Raw genomic sequence first — 17,874 nt, 5'->3', positions numbered from 1 at the left:
ATGATTGATTCTGCGTTGGCGGCTGAGCTAGATTTAAACAGTCAACCTGAGCCGTTATGTCTGACATGGACTGGTGACAAGCGTCGTTATGAAGGAGATTCCAGGAAATTAAGCGTCGAGATTTCCGGTACGGGCAGCAACCATAAGAAGTACCGCCTGCAAGAGGTACACACGGTGGCAAATCTCGGCCTTTTCAAACAATCCCTGAACGCAAAGGAACTTTCAAAGCAACATGAACATCTGCGAGGAATTCCTGTTGAGACCTACTCGCATGTCCAACCTTAAATCTTAATTGGAATAGATAACCAGTACCTTATCCGACACTTAAAGGGCAAAGAAGGTAGTATGCAAGAACCCATTGCAACCAAGACTCGTCTCGGCTGGATTATTCACGGTAGTCTAGGTGCGGCGAATGGCGAATATGTAGGACAACATAGAATTGACCTTTGTCAGTGCAATGAAAAAACCGATCAGCTACGACAAGACGTGCGGAACTACTTCTCATTGGATTCACTTGGAATCGCGAAACCGGATAAACTTCTTCTCTCCAACGAAGATAGACGTGCGCATGAGCTACTACAATCTGTAGTTCGCACCAAAAGTGGAAAATATGAAACCAGCTTACTATGGAAGTATAATGAGTTACGTCTTCCTAACAGTAAACCGATGGCTCTCCAACGTTTTCGGTGCCTAGAAACGCGTCTGAAGAAAGACCCTACTTTAGCTGATTCATTACGCTCTATTATAGCCAGTTATTTGGAGAAAGGCTACATCAGAAAGCTCACCGATGATGAAGTTACCGAAACTCGAGATCGTGTATGGTACTTACCCATCTTCCCCGTCCTTAATCCTAATAAACCAAATAAAACAAGAATTGTATGGGATGCAGCAGCTAAAGTCTATGGTGTGTCGCTGAATTCGTTCCTGCTGAAAGGGCCTGACCCGCTCAATTTGCTCAGTACAATCCTCTACAAATTTCGACAACACCGAGTGGCAATATGTGGTGACATCAGGGAGATGTTTCACCAGGTTCTCATCTCAAAAACAGACCAAAATTGCCAACGTTTCTTATGGAGAGATAATGCCTCGGACGTGGAGCCGAGTGTCTATATAATGCAAGTGATGACGTTCGGGGCATGTTGTTCACCTAGTTGCGCCCAGTACGTAAAAAATTTGAACGCGAAGCAGTTCGCCGGTCAATGTCCGAGGGCATCGAAAGCAATACAAGATGACCACTACGTGGACGACATGTTGGTGAGCGTCGAGACTGAAAAAGAGGCAATAAAACTTGCTCAAGAGGTTCGTTTCATCCACGCACAAGCTGGCTTTGAAATTCGAAATTGGATGTCAAACTCTTTGGAGGTTTTGTCAGCTATGAACCAACGAAAGGCGCCAGAAAAGAATTTAGATGTTGGCTCGGAAATGGCAACCGAGAAGGTGCTGGGGATGTGGTGGTGCACTGCTACGGACACGTTCATATTCAAGCTGTCGGCAAAACAAGATGCTGAGTTGATGAGAGGTAGACGAAAACCAACCAAAAGAGAAGTGTTACGTATGCTCGCATGTATATTTGATTCCCTGGGACTGCTGTCAAACCTGCTGATCTACCTGAAAGTTCTTCTTCAGGAAATGTGGCGTTCTTCAATAGGTTGGGACGATGAGGTACCGGTGTCACTCCAGGAGAAGTGGGAGTATTGGCTTGAGGTTCTTCCGTCTGTAGAAGGCATACGAATTCCCCGATGCTACCAGCTAAATACGTCGCTAGGATCACGAACTAAGGTTCAGTTGCACACTTTTGTCGACGCGAGTGAATTGGGTTACGCTGCAGTGGTCTATCTTCGATTCGAAGAAAATAATATTATCGAGTGCGCTATAGTTGCGGCGAAATCTCGCGTGGCCCCACTGAAGTTTGTCTCCATTTCGAGACTAGAATTGCAGGCGGCAGTAATTGGTACGAGACTGGCCGATACCGTAATGAAATCTCTAGAGATCAACATAGACCAACGTATATTCTGGACGGATTCACGAGACGTTCTATGCTGGTTCTATGGAACTTCAGATGGCTGAAGACTATCTGCTCAAACAAGCTCAGCGTGACGCTCATTCTGCGGATATTGCTATCCTCTCGACTGACAAGAAATCTATACGGAAGACAAGCTCAATTTACCAATTAAACCCTTTTCTCGACGACAAACGAATCATGCGAATGCACGGCAGAATTGGTATGTGTAAAAACGCCACAATGGACGCAAAAAACCCAATAATACTTCCCAAGGATCACCATATCACCAGGTTGATCGTACGATATACTCACGAGCGTTATTTTCACCGCAATCACGAGACTGTCGTCAACGAGCTACGACAAAAGTATTTCATTCCAAAAATACGAAACGTTTTCAAGAAAGTTATGGCAGAATGTCAGACGTGCAAAAAATTGAAGGCAACGCCAATCCCACCACCTATGGGCGATTTGCCAAGCGGCAGACTTGCTGCGTTCACTAGACCTTTTTCTTACGCAGGGATCGATTATTTTGGTCCCATTTCTGTATCTGTGGGGCGGCGAATTGAAAAACGATGGGGCGTACTAATTACATGTCTTACAATTCGAGCAGTACATATAGAGATCGCGCATTCTCTAAGCGCTAATTCATGCGTACTAGCGGTGAGGAATTTCATGGCAAGGCGAGGTGTACCAATCCGGTTCTATAGTGATCGTGGCACCAACTTCACAGCAACAAATAAGGAATTGAAGAAAGCTCTATCCAAACTGGACCAAGAGCAAATCATGCAGGAGATTATCAGTCCGAATACTGCATGGTCATTCCTTCCACCGGCCTCCCCTCACATGGGTGGCGCTTGGGAACGCTTGGTGCGATCCGTGAAAGTGAATCTGGCCCGCATCAACAAAGAACGCAACCCTTCCGACGAAATTCTTCGCAATATGCTCATCGAGATTGAGAACGTCATCAATTCCCGTCCTCTTACGGAAATTCCTATTGAAGATCCAGATGATCAAGTGCTCACACCGAACCACTTTCTTCTTGGTTCCTCTAGTGGACTGAAACCAGCGACTCTTCTGACAGACGATTCAATTACACTGCGACAGAATTGGCGAGTTTCCCAGGTCGAGGCTAACATATTTTGGCGACGATGGGTGCATGATTATCGAGAAGAGCAAAATGGTTTTCATCGGTAAAATCGATCGAAATAGGTGATGTTGTGCTGGTGGTTGATCCTTCGTTTCCCCGGAATTGTTGGCCAAAAGGACGAGTCCTGTCGGTGAACAAAAGTCGAGATGGACAAGTGAGATCTGCAGCGGTACAAACAGCTTGCGGCATCTATGAACGCCCGGTGGTTAGATTGGCAGTTTTGGACATCCGGTGCGAGAGGAACGTAAACCTTGAAGCAGGTGTACCCGGGGGTGTTACGGCTGTGTAATCGGTACACCATCGACAGAAATATCATGGTGTTACAACAGTCGAAGCACCTCCCATCAAGAGCATTGGCCTACCAACATGCTAGAAAAATATAAACAGTGATCTATACAAATTGAAGAATAGCATCGAGATTAATAGAATTGATTCCTGAAAAGAAAGTTATTATGAGAAATAGTTGAATTTAAAATATTATATAGAAACTAAACGTAAGTTGTAATAAGTTATAATATCTGTTACTTACCTGTTACTTACCTATACAACTGTCATTTGTAGGAATAATTTAACTTACCTTTATACTTACCTGAAACCAGCAAAAAGATCTGAAATAAAGGTGGTTAAAAATTCGGAAATTGATTGTTTCATCTCAAGGAAATTCAACAATCACGATATGGTGGAGAGGGAAAAGGGGAGGAGTTATGCCGATTAACGACGAAGAAGAAGGCCCAGCTGCATATAGATCAGACGTGCATTTTTGGCGTAGTGAATGAATTTAGTTCAGACTTTTCTCCAGGGGAGCTCGATGTAGTTCAGACGAAACGAATGAGCGTAACGATTCGCTCAAGTTCATCTGTAATTATATACAACAAAGTTGCTGCACATTTAAAGTTTATACCAAAGGATGCAGCTAACCCAGAGGAACTGGGAGCGGAATCAAAGGATATAGAACAGGTACCAGTGCCGGAAACAAACGTGGTTCCTGATTTACGTTTGACGTTGGTGAATGTGGAACTTCTGGGACAGATTGAAGTGAAAACAGTGGTGTAGCAGGGGAATCAAAGCGAATGAGAGTGGAGCCAAGTCGTCTTAAGGACTTTATTACATAATAAGGTTGAGTCTAGTTTTGGGTGGTAATTTGTTAATCTAAAGAAGGGCGGGGTGTAGGGTTCCATACCATACCTTGTATATCAAAAATCTTGATATTTGAAATGAATATACTTCTTCTTCTACTTCTTTGTTTTTAAGAGGCTTTAAACTTTGCAGTTCATTCGCCTCTAGAAATGAATATACCTGATTACTAAAGAGCACCTTGATGGAGAAAGAAAGTGGAAAGTTGCGGTGCAACGTACAGAAAGGTAAGCTTCACAAGAGGAAAGGGACAGATTCGAGAAGCGGACGGAAAGAGTTCGGATACGGGGAGACGGGTGTTAACGGAACTAGTTAGCTAGGTATTTACACACTAACAATGTCCATGGATTATCGCACAACTATGAATAGCGTATGGAAGCAAAGGCATTTCTTGTGAAACGAATTTGTTCATGCTACACTATTCGAATTTTTACCCTGTGGTGTAAAAATCAGGACTCTGCATACTCATAGTCAACTGAGGATAGTCAGCAGACTATCTGACTGACTATATCCGTATTCAGTTAGTAATAACTTTAGGGTTTTTCACACAGTTTCTCCGCCAAAACGACTTAACAGCCAGTCGGGCGTTTAGTCGCTATCTCCCTCTACCTATCATTTCATTCTTCCCAGTCAAATTGTCCTCATTGCATTTTGAAGTAACTTCCCCCAAAACGAATTCGTTCCTCTCTTTCTTTCTCCCATGTACGTGTGCATGCATCGATGTTCGAGTTCAACGTGGTTTGACATACGCTACAGGTGAGCTACATTCTTTTGTATCGTACACGAAAATTACTCACACGTATAAAACAGCGTGCAATGTGTGTGTGTGCACGCTGTTTACTCATTTCTTTAATAATCGTCATTTTTCAGTTCCGGTTTTCAAACGTTCAGTTGTATTGAAGGATTTTTCTTTGATAATTTGACTTTTTGTTTTCCAACTCGCTCAAATTTTATGTTTTCGTTAAAAAAAAGTTCGTCGTATCTGATAAATTGTATGTTTTATTATATTATACACTTAGTATCATATTATAATGTAAACTAAATTAAGTTACGAAAATGTAAGTCAATGCTGTACACAGTGGAGTATAAATCGTGGTTTTTCAATACTCTAATCCAAGGCGTATAATATTGCAGTAATGTAAACAAAATAGCAGTTTGGTACATAAGAACGAATTGTAGAGCGATAGGAAAGCTTTAATTTGGATGATAGAAATAACTAAGTTTATCATGCTGTTTAGGAAAAAAACCCCTAAGAAAACACTGTCTTTTTAATAATTTTTACTTCTAAATCTCACTAATTGAAATATTTTACAACTGTATAATTGTTTCGTCTCACAAATGGAAACAGTACAATCATTCTTATAATATACTTTTGAATTGAGCCTATTTAAGGCGAACAGAGAAACAAGAAAATTTTAATATCTGTCATAGTTGAGATCAGATTATTTTTTTTATCAAACATTAGCTACCTAACGTATTACCTCCTAAAAAAATACGAATCAACTTCCTAACACCATATTTTTTCATTACAAAGTATTCTTTTATATATAATTTGTAGATTATTGCATACGTACCAACAACTCGTAGCCACTGCCGTAGTTCATTTCCTGTGGCTGGAAGACCTCGGCTGGGTAAGCGTTCTGGTAGTTTTGCCTTAGTCAGAAGTAATTCCGAAAACATTTTCACTAATTTTGTTTCCAGTGTCCGTATCTCTTGCTGTGTTAATTCTGCGCTCGTTGCACATTGAGTCCTCAACCCTTCCAAACGATCTGCAGATATATCTATCATGCTTTGGATAACATCGAGCCCTCTGCGGATGTTTACTTCATTTTCATTGTTCGAGTTTTGGTCACTATTTGATTCAGCCATCGTGCTGGTATTGATCGAGCTCAATACAAAACAATAAAAGAAGACTGTAAATAGTCACTTTTCGAATAGAATACCACAAAAATCGAAAGTAACTTCAATTTGATCATTGCGAACACATAGCTAACACTTTCATAATTTTATTTAACTATTGAAGTCCTTGTGCAACATATTTGCAGTGTGTTTCGCTACCTTCAGATTGGTTTACACATTGGGAAGTAAAAATCAATATTGTTCTCTGAGGTATTGTGAAAATCACAGTGGTCATGATTGTCAAAATACCGATAACATGGCATACACTAGCTCAACATGTTCTATGTTGCTGCGCAACGGAGGAAAACATCGCAAAACTCAGATTCAAGGAAAATATCTAGCAGGTAGAACAGAGTCCAAATTAAATTACATGGTTGCTGGATGTGATTGTACATGTTGCGCAACATTCTCGCCTAATACTATTTCTGTTTTAGCAAAAATTCTCAGATTTTAAGATACCATCATCATCAGGTCTTGTTCTCACTGCAGCGGGGCGTCAGCGTGGCTTGAGCGGGGCGTGTGACGCTTACGATTAATTGTATGTGTTCTTAGCGATGTGTTCACACCAGGCTGACGTGTCGTGAGCGTGGTTTTGAGGTGTGGCTGGCGTACAAACGAAAACACTTCACGCCGGCGATATTTGTACTTCTCCGCTTCTCTCTAGCATATGTTTGTTTGTAGTAGTGACATAATTTAAAAATTTTTGTTTTGTTTTATTTTTGACGTTTTTCACCCTCCGAGTTTTTAGCCAGATACATCCAACGATGTTGGAATATTGAAAAATAAACCAATTTTCATTCTTTCATTCAAAAACACACATTGACAATTTTCGTAGAACACGCCGAAGACACGCCGCTGGCACGGTGCAATGTAAGTGAATTAAAATATCGTGGCGGGAAGTGAACATGCCCCGTTCACGCCACGTTGACGACCCGCTGCAGTGAGAACATGGCCTTAGTGTTCGAATTGTTACCCGGAGATACATAATTTAGATATGACCTTCTCTGACTAGCGGTTATCGTCGCATCGTGATGGGTGCCTTCAGGAACCTTAAAATCAGGTTCCTCCTGAAATTGCAACATATTATAGAGAGAAATATATATAGCGAATTCGTTTTTAAAACTGAGTCAGTGCCAAACTGACTCTGTAATGGAAAAACGTTTTCAGTTTCACGAATGCGGTGGTTTGTTGGTGTGGGTTATATAGTCTGATTTGCGACGACAAATGCACAGTGTCTGGTGGCGATATTAATGCTTGGGAGGTAAATTATTCTCTATCAGATCAGAAGGGCCAAGTGCAGTGTAGAAATATAAAAGTTTGAATGAAAATTTTTACTTCATATTGTTTGATTACTCAACACATGTAGTTCTGACACTCACTTAACCATTTGTCGATGCATTTCCTGTTTGTTCCACAAATAATTACTATTATAATATAAAATCATCATTAGACACAGTTTTCGTTCAATATGTTTCTGCGATATCAAAAAAAAACCTCTTATTTCATCACATAAAAAAAATATTCGATACGTTAAAGTAAATTTTCATTCATAATTTTGATTTTGAAAGCAGGTTTATTCCATTTCAATGAAAGCACACGTAGCTTAATGCCGTCTACTCGAATATACTCTTCAAAATTGAGGGGTTCAGAATGCAAGGGGTGTAAATGACTTGATCGATTTCTCTTCATCAACTTTTTATTTAGTTAATAACTCAACTGCAAAAACGTTCCAATTTAAGTTTGCTATACAATCCGATAGACCTATTTTCAAATACAATTGGGAATGTATTTGCAGCTAAGTTATGACCAAAAGAGAGAATCGATGTAGAGAACTCGATCAAACCACTTACACCCCTTCCATATTAAGCCCCTCAATTAAAATCCGAATTGGATTACGATTCCAATAATACAAAAGCAAAAGCAGCAGGTTTTCCATTTTCATAGTCTTTATTTTTAGATTTTCCAAAACAATACTCGGAACTTGACAGTTCAGTATAGTTGAATTGGTGAACCCGAGTGCCAACGACACTGAGTGCGAAACTGAGTGAATAAAAAAACGTTTTGACAGCAGTTAGTGCGGCACTGGGGTTGAAACTGAACAAAAACGAATTCGCTAATAGTATGGCTATCATTTCGTCAAAAGATACAGTATCGTAAAACAATCCAATCTGGTGCTTCAATTCATTTTTAATAATTTATTCGCATTGTTCGAAGAAATTTATAACATCTGTAGTTCAAACAATAATCATTCATTAGAAAAATCAGTTTTAACATACTTAACAACTAAAATGACGCGACAAAATTTAGGACCAGTTCCTCGTTTCGGCTACTTCGTGTGTTGTTTCGACTGATTTTTTAAGAAAATTGATTGTTTCTCGGTGATATTTTGTGTTTTTCGGATCCTGTTAATTATTTATCATGTGAACAAGATGTATGTAAGTTTTTAATTATCGAATTCTAGTTGCAGTCAATGAAAAATATGTCTCGTGCATAATTGCACGGAAACACAGCGGATGTTCATCCGCAAAATGTCTAAGGCAGGCAGTAGCCAACGCTGAATCGCAGAGTCTTGGGACGATCCAAAACGTTCGTGCCCTCCACGACCGCAAAACATCCGAAACGTCTGGACGCCCGAGGAAAACGACCATGGAGGATGACTTTACCATGAAGCGGACCCCAAGAAAGATCTCTTCAAGGACTCAAAAAAGATCCGGGATAAACTGAACTTGTTCGTGAGTTCTCGGACAGTTCAACAGCGGCTTGTGGAGCAGTGGCCAGGTGGTAAAAGCCCCCGGAAGGTCCCGATGCTAACGCCGAAGCAAGGCGCGGCTGAAGTTCGCGAAAGACCACTTCGATTGGATTGGCTCGGAGAAAGAAAAGCATGGCGAAATATACTATGGCCGGATGAGTCGAAGGTAAACCTCATCGGTTCGAACGGAAAAAATTGGGTCCATCGTCTGATAGGCTGCGCTTACATGCCACAGTAGACATTCAAGTATGGAGGAGGAAATATTATGGTGTGGAGGTGCTTCTCCTGGTACGGGATTGGCCCCCTGTACTGGGTGGATAAGATCATGAATCAGTACCTCTACGCCCAAATCCTAAGGGATGTTATGCTGCGACATGCCGAGTGGGAGATGCCCCTGAAATGGAAGTTCATGCAGGATGGCTATCCGAAGCACTCCGCCAAGACCGTCAAAAAGTGGTTCCAGGACAACAAAGTCAACGTCATGGTGTGACCAGCACAGTCACCGGATCTGAACACTATAGAGAACCTATGGGAGATCGTGAATGGTCGGTGTACACGGAGAAGTCGAAGAATAAGCAACAACTGTAGAATAGAATCCATGTTTGTTGGTACGCCAACCCGTTCACCACGTGCCAGAAGCTGGTGGAATCCATGCCGATCCGGGTGCGTGATGTGATGCGTAACAAAGGTAAAAAGTACTAATCCTAGAAGCTTTTCTCGGTATGAATTTTTTTGTTTTTATTTTTTTTACCATGAATTTTAAAACCGGTCTTAATTTTTGTTGCGTCATTCATAAAAATCTTTTTTTATGAATTACTCTTGTTTTAGCTACAAATTTGTGTCACTTTCTTTTTTTTTTTTTTTTGCTTGAGCTGTGGTCTTAATGTTTTGTCCGACACTGTATACCTTTGATACTTGGTACCGATATTTTATACAGTAATTTACATTTAATGCGACATTTAGCTAATTGGACAGAAATGTAATGCGACACGTTTAATTGGATATTTTTACCTCTAATTGGACATTTTTGTAAACATCGAGTTCGGGGCCCAAATTATGGCCCCACATTGAATGTCACCACCAGACGTCGACATTGTACCACACTCATCGCGAATGTCCAATTACAGGTCGAAATCGCCTCCAATGCGACACTGTGTGGTGCCTAGGCATGTCGTATTAAATGTAAATTACTGTATATTTAGCATTCAATCACAATTGATGCAAATGTATTACCATTATATGAAAAATCGCTGTTTTCACTTCGTTCCATTGCCTGATAAATAATGTTAATTGGGATAAAATGCATGAGTATGATACAATTATAATGTTTTGTCCGACACTGTATATCTTTGATACTTGGTATCGATATTTTATACAGTAATTTACATTTAGAGCCCCCGCATACTGCAGACTGATTTGTCGGCCGATAGTTTGGTCGGCTTCTCAATCAGTACGGAGAGGTATGCATGTGCACACATTACGCCGATTCAATTGGATCGGTTTTTGCACCAGAAGGCTGACCCGACCAAACTGTTGGTTGACAGAAAGTCTGTAGTATGCGGGGGCTCTTAATGTGACGTTTTGCTAATTGGACAGACATGAAATGCGACAAGTTTAAGGTGAAGGTGGAAGCTAGCCACAAATGGATGCCACAATGGCGCTCATTTCTTTCAACTCCCTCCCTCACCCCTCGCCGGAAAATCAATAATAACTGTGTGAAGAAAATGATTGTTTTCGCACTCTTCCCATCAAGTAATATCAACCAAACTCTAATCGATTACTCACAAAACATAAAATTTTCATCTACTGTCGCACTGTACAGTGAAAAACGTCGGAAAACTCGAGCTAGTGCTCTGAAAGTTAAATTTTCATTTTTCAATCTTCGGCAATGGTATTGGTGAAAGCATCATTATTTTTTCGACACTGATGCCAGACAACATAATCGAAACAGCTATAAAAACCACTCAATAAAATGTTTCATGTCATTAAAATCAATAGAATAAAATTTTGTTGATATCAATACAATTATTATTTCTACGTTTAATGAGTCTATAATGTAAGTTTTAGCAACTTTAACATTGGGTAAGAAAATTGTATTGCAGAGCTCGGAACACTGCCACGGCTGCCTATGCTTCCAAAAACAGTAAACGGAAAAGTACTACATTCAATCAAAATGCGTCGGCCAACGAAGAGAAGGGTTAAGGCTCTCCAACGTGAATATGTGAAAACAATACGATCAACGAAGGAAAATATTAAGGAATTATCAACATCGAGTTACTATGCGGAAGAACTTGTTAATACCAAAAGAGCCCCAATTCGCATGTGTTTTAAAATTTGCACATGTTACGCTCGCGTATAATCAGAATTTTACTTCATATGCAAATGCACCTTCTATATATATTTATATTTGCAATTGTTCATCGGAACATATCGTTCATTTTACTTTGGTATTGAATTGTTATTAACGTAGGACTACGTCTAACCGGAAGATATAGAAGGTGAAATGAAAATCTAGGCACTGAACAAGTAGGAAAAAATGCAAGATTTGGAACGCTTATAACTCGAGCATTTCTCAAAGGTTTCGCAAAGGTTTTTGCATCAATTGATAGGAAATATATCTACGCATCTATCATAACGAATAACATTTCATTTTTCTTGAGATAAATAATTGAATAATTGTGAAATATCAAGCATTGTCCAAATGCACTATGTGTCCATTTTTGATTGGTCTATTTTGTGCTCCTCAAATCGTACCGACCAAAACAGGCAACCAGAGCAGCAGCGAAATACAATGAAGCACGATTGGGAAGGAAAAAGAAAAAAAAATGAACGAAACATTGGTCGCAGTCTCACACATGCGTAATTCTCGAGCCAGCCAGTCAGCTTAAAAATCCCCGCTCAGCTGCCGTAACGATCATTCTCATCGAAACTGTACACCACATTGTTTCGCATCACATCACATCAACAAACCAACACAATCACCCATGTCTGTGCATGGCAAAGGAGGAAAAGTGAAGGAAAAGGCAAAATCCCGCTCGAACCGTGTTAGTCTGCAATTCCCCGTAGGTGTATTCGCCATTTGCTCCGCAAGGGTAGCTAGGCTGAGCGCGTTAGTACCAGTGTACCAGTCCACCTAGCCGCCGTTATATAGTTTCGGCCGCAAGTGATCAAGTTGGCTGGCAAAGCTGCTCGCGACGATAAGAAAACTCGCATTCAGAACAGAACACATTCGGTTCGGTGGACATCAAGACAACAACAGGCAGTTGCAGCGAGTGACGAGTGACAAAATCGCAAAACGGCAGCAAGTAGCAGAAGAAAAAAGTTTGTTCTTTATACAAACTGCTTTGGTGGCAAATCCAGAACAAGGCGGCATCGAGGGCGTTCGAAATGGTTTTTTTTTCAAAACCACAAGTACTAAGTTTCCTAAATTGGAACCATTCCATAAAACACGGCGCTTCTCAGGGCCATTAAACCTTCCAAAAAAGAGTTTACGAAATGCAGTTCAATGCTTTCTAAAACGATATCCAAAATAATAAAAAAACACGAATTGATTTTTTCATAATTTGTTTGCCAGGATCTGATGAGTATGAGAATTTGGCAGTTGTTCTGAGCTTATTGATGGTTGGGGATTATTCAATTTTCACCAATTCTTAAATTGCTTCTAGATTGAAAGTACAGTCGACATTTAGCTAATTGGACGGACCTGTAATGCGACGTATTTAGTTGGACATTTTTGTAAACATAGAGTTCGGGGTCCAAATTGTGACCCCACATTGAAAGTCGACACTGTACCATTGTCATCTCAAATGTTCAATTACAGGTTAAAATCGCCTCCAATGCGACAATGAGTGGTGCTTCGACACGTCGAATTAAATGTCAATGTTTGATAGGATTAGAACAGATATGAATGTCGCCTTGGCGATGTCTCTTCGTAAACTCAGTGATTCAAGCCCAACCAAGCTACAACGATCTTCATAACTTGGAAGGTCCAAGGTAACCAAGGTAACTTGCGTAGAGTAATTTAGTAGCTTAAACTTATATCATCAGGGTTATACACAGTGCATTCAAAAAATTCTGGGACTTTTTTTTTCAAACTAAGCAAAAACGAGATACTAAAACAGATTAGATATTAGTTTTCTACATACCTCTCTTTCCACACAAATTTTTGAACGTTCGTAGAGGTGTCGGAAGGCGCGTTCAAACTGCTCAGCCGGTATGGAGTTTATAATACGCGCCACATTTCGTTGAATGTTTGGAACATCGTCAAAACGGTCCCCTTTCATAGCGTTCTTTAGCTTGGGAAACAAGAAAAAGTCTGCCGGGGCGAGTTCCGGAGAATAGGGGGAATGGGTGATGACAGTCACCTTTCGCTTGGCTAGAAACTGCGCTACCGAAACCGCGGTGTGCGCGGGCGCATTGTCATGAAGCAAAAACCATTCTCCAGATCGGTACTGGTCGTGCCGCACGCGCCGTATCCGTGCCAATAATCGTTTCAGGACACTTTTGTAGAAGACCACATTTACTTTTTGCCCTGGAGGCACAAATTTTGATGGCGGCTTTCTGCTCCATAATTAAAATTGTGGAAGAAAGTAGTTCGCGCGTTGGAGCAGAGATAGCGCCACTTCCCAATTTTACCGCGCGGTAGTCCCGGAACTTCTCGAATACACTGTGTATGTCAACCTGTTGATAAAGTGTAAATAAATAAATAAATAGATAAATAAATAAATAGATAAAACAATAAATGAATAAATAAAGTGGGGGCGTTCCGAAAACATTGACATGGCGTACATGATTTCAGCCCTTCTGGTTATATATTTCTACTGCGCTTATCTACTGCGTATTGATGAAGGAGTGGGTTGAAACTTATAGCGCGATAGGTGTCAATTATCGATAACTTGCCTAATGAAATTTAAAATCCTGAACGGCGACACAAGCCGAACTTCCTTGGGTTCCAGAGTAGTCACATCAGGCACATATTGAATTCGATGTCTTTGTAGAGATCCATAATTGTAGTGCAAGTGTTCCGAGGTTTTGCTCGGCGAAACATAATCTTGTACAAATCTTATGGTATTTGCTCGATCAGTGTTCTGTTATAAGACCAGTAAATGTGTTGAGGTCTTTCCAATTAGGACTCAGCAACTGTAGAGTAATTCTAATACTCAGCGTGATAATTTGGTTTGACTAGGAGATAATTTTGTTCGATTGGGAGAGTCGGAATCCCATCTGTTGTATGGAAAATTCATTTTTTTCCTATTTCCAGTATGCGAATTCCCTTTGGATCCAGGGTTATGTTGGTTAATTTGATCTCTGATTTTTTATAGAGCTTGATCGAAGTTCCTAAACCTTCAATTGCCAAGCTTCGTGGATTTCGGAAGTTCACTGCGAGGAATTTTCGCTTTGCCAGAAACTTTGATGTTGTCCCTTTGAGCTGTCCCTGTAACCACAAGTTCGTATCTACTCGTTTCAGGAAACTTCAGATTGCCAAGGTCTTTGGAGTCCATGCCATAGGACCAGCTGTTCATCCGTTTTTCTCAAGACGCGAGGGTCTTCAAGTTAGCCAGGACTGCGTCACGTTCTGCGATCGAGTCGTGTTCCCTGAACGGTTCCGCAAACGCATCATCCGACAACTCCACCGTGGACACCCTGGAATCGGTAGGATGAAGTCACTCGCCAGAAGCCCAACATCGCCCAACATCGACGATGACGTTGAATCGTTCGTGCGTCAATGTTGTTCCTGTGCCACTGCTGCGAAATCACCTCGCAAAACTACTCTTGCGTCCTGGCCGATACCAACAAAAATTAGTGGGTTATATCTATGATATAACCGCAAGGTTCACGTGGAACTACCTTAGCTGAGCAATCATTCGTTTGTATTGATTAAATTCTTGATTGAATGAAACAGTTTCCAAATTCAATTGAGTTCAATATATTTGCTCTGTGAGTGAAAAAAATGAACAAATGCCGTGTAAAGTCAATTCATTTATTGTGATTGATTGTTCTTCGTTACAAGTAAATTTAATGACGGACCTTTTACGTTTGGTATGATGACTAGAACAAAATATATGTACGGAAGAATTATCAAACGTTTGATGAACCAGCCTAAGGCTGAAAATCTTTCCAATAAAGACAAAAAAAAATTATCAAACGATTATTTTATTTTACATTTCCCTCTGAAGTTTACATCCCAAAAGTGTACATACTTCTCGAATCTCGAATTTGCTTGAAACTGGGAAGTTCATTCGCTTCTAGTGGCTGCACGATTTTCCCAGGTTCCTAAGTTTAGAAGATCATGTTAGGACAGACATATTCCACTCTGCACAAAGGCAAGCGAGGACAAAAGTACTCGCAGTTTGCATTTATTTGCAGAGCCGATTTCCCCAGAAACCTCGGTTTTGAAGTCTGTGTTAGGGAAACACATTTCAATCGGAACAAAAATACCCCCGATTTGTATGAATTCGCAATGCCGATTTCCCCACGCTTCATGGATTTGAAGTCTGTGTTAGGGAAACACATTCCAGTCGGAACAAAAATACCCCCGACTTGCATGAATTTGAAATACCGATTTCTCCAGGCACCTTGGTTTAGAAATCTCTATTAGGGAACACATTTCGGTGGGAACAAAAGCTCCCCCTACTTTCGTGTGTTCTTTTTCTTCTTTTTGGCTTTAAGAGGGTTTAAACTTTTCAGTTCACTCGCCTCTAGGCTCTTTCGTGTGCTTGCAATGCCGATTTCGCTGCTTGGTTTTAAAGTCTGTGTTAGGGAACATTTTTCGATGAGAACAAAAGTCCCCCTACTTTCATGTATTTGCAATGCCGATTTCCCCAAGGCTGCTTGGTTTAGATGGCTGTGTTAGGGAAACCGTAAATCGGGCCAATCAAAACGATGCAGTTAGGGCGTTTAGATAACGCCTAATATTTTACAGTTATTTAATTGTTTATCTAATGAAAAACAACATTTTGTTAGTTGCGATAGATGCGTAGAAATATTCCCTATCAAGTGATGCAAACATCTCTCCTATCCAGTACGAAATGTTCGAGCTATAAGCATTCGAAATCTTTCATTTTTTCCTGCATGTTCTGTGTTTAGGTTTTCATTTTACCCTCCATATATTCCGGTTAGACGTAGTCCCACGTCAAAACCGTGGGACAGAGTTCATATCGACTACGCTGGTCCAGTTGATGGTTACTACTACCTTGTGGTGGTTGACGCCTATTCGAAGTGGCCAGAAATCTTCAGAACGCGAACCACAACAACCACCGTGACGCTGGAGATTCTACAAGAAACAATCGCAAGATATGGCAACCCGCATAGTCTTGTGTCCGATAACGGTACCCAGTTCGTTAGTAGCCGCTTCAAGCAATTCTGCAAAGAAAATGGTATCCAGCACCTGACGACAACCCCGTACCATCCCCAATCCAACGGACAAGCCGAACGTTTCGTTGATGCTCTCAAAAGAGGACTGAAGAAACTTGTGGAAGGGGAGAAGGCAGTAATGTTCCAGGATCTGCAGACGTTTCTATCGGTTTACCGGTCAACACCAAACAGAAGCATAGATGGTAAGACGCCAGCTCATCTGTTTCTAGGTCGACCGCTACGAATGACACTGGATGTGCTGAAGCCGTGTCCTCCAAGCCCACGCCGGTCAACGAAAAGCAAAATTCCCAGTTCAACAGACGACATGGTGCGATGATGCTGAAGAAATGGTCTTTGCCCAGGTTCATTATCGTAACACAACAGAATGGGTTCCAGGTCAAATCATCGAGCGCAAGCGTGACGTAAACTACACCGTGTTGCTCGAGAACGGACGACTCATTCGAGCACACACATGCCAACTTCGACAACGATACGGAAGCGATGCCGATACTGATTCTACACCTCAAAATCAACTGCCTTTGGCACTGCTGATCGCTCCCAGCATGGCTTGCACCGTACGATATTTTCTAAAAAGGAAGATGTACCATTGGCATAGGCAAAATCATACCGTAAGTAGGCCATGATTTGTAGCCATGGTACGACAGTAACAAAATGAAAAAAGTGAGAGTTTAGTTCCAACCACCAAACAGAGAAGTCGAAATAAATCAAGCTCTTAACATTAAAAATTAATTTCATTCTTTGGAAGAACTTAACAGTTATGATTGCTTTGGATTTGTTTTCCTCAGCCTAGATCCGCCAAATCGGGAGTTGATGGTGAAGTTTCTGTTTGTTTTTTTTTTTTGGTTTGGCTGCTTTGGATTTGTTTTCCTCAGCCTGGATTCGCCAAATCGGTAGTTGATGGTGAAGTTTCTGCTTACGAGTTGACACATAGAAATTCCGTCGACAATTGGCGTTCGGTTCGCGTGAATATCATTACGATTGGATCGCGTAAGAGTTCGCCATTTGTCAGTGTCAGGGTTGACGAAATGTTATTCCACTTCTGCTCCTTCGAGAACAACAGTTTATCGGTGGTTTAGTGAATTTAAAATGGGCCGTACAAGTACCGCAGATCCACCTCGCTCTGGAAGGCCAACTGAGGCTACGAACCCAGAAAACGCAAAACAAGTACATCGACTCGTTTTGAACTATCGTGAAATTACGCGATACATACGACACTTTGGATATGAAAAAACTAACTGCGCGATGGATGTGCGTTTGCTGACTGTCGACCGAAAACAGCGGCGCGTTGATGATTCAACAGCTGGTTTGGTGTTGCTGAAGCGTAATCGAGTGGACTTTTTTCTATGTTTTGTGACAATGGATGAAATATGGATTCTTCACCACACTTCTGAGTCCAATAGGCAGTCTGCAGAGTGGCTGACAAGCATATTTCGAGGACTTAGACGTTTTGTACTACAGAAAGGGAATCGAAATGTTGGAAACTCGCTATACCAAATGTATTGCCATTGAAGGAAACTATGTTGAGGAACAAATACAGCTTTGCCCAAAAAATATTGTTTTCATTAAAAA

At 41.0% G+C, this 17,874-nt stretch overlaps 2 protein-coding genes across 2 annotated transcripts in view; one reads left to right on the top strand and one right to left on the bottom strand.

Moving 5' to 3' along the window:
* Positions 1 to 6,419, bottom strand: part of LOC129776030 (kinase suppressor of Ras 2) — a 46,652-nt gene extending 40,233 nt beyond the window's left edge. The window contains exon 1 of the mRNA XM_055781399.1: positions 5,858 to 6,419. Within this exon, the coding sequence (XP_055637374.1) occupies positions 5,858 to 6,152 (295 nt within the window). The 5' untranslated portion in view covers positions 6,153 to 6,419. The remainder of the gene's footprint in view (positions 1 to 5,857) is intronic.
* Positions 6,420 to 9,196: 2,777 nt separating this feature from the next.
* On the top strand, positions 9,197 to 16,621 carry LOC129773835 (uncharacterized protein K02A2.6-like). Its single transcript, XM_055777490.1, has 3 exons — positions 9,197 to 9,417; positions 14,399 to 14,644; positions 16,051 to 16,621. Exons 1-3 carry the CDS (start codon positions 9,197 to 9,199, stop codon positions 16,619 to 16,621), a joined length of 1,038 nt encoding a protein of 345 aa, XP_055633465.1.
* The last annotated feature ends 1,253 nt before the right edge of the window (positions 16,622 to 17,874 follow it).

Source organism: Toxorhynchites rutilus, chromosome 3, assembly GCF_029784135.1.
Source record: "Toxorhynchites rutilus septentrionalis strain SRP chromosome 3, ASM2978413v1, whole genome shotgun sequence".
Lineage (NCBI taxonomy): Eukaryota > Metazoa > Arthropoda > Insecta > Diptera > Culicidae > Toxorhynchites > Toxorhynchites rutilus.
This window is presented reverse-complemented; position numbering and strand designations above follow the sequence as displayed.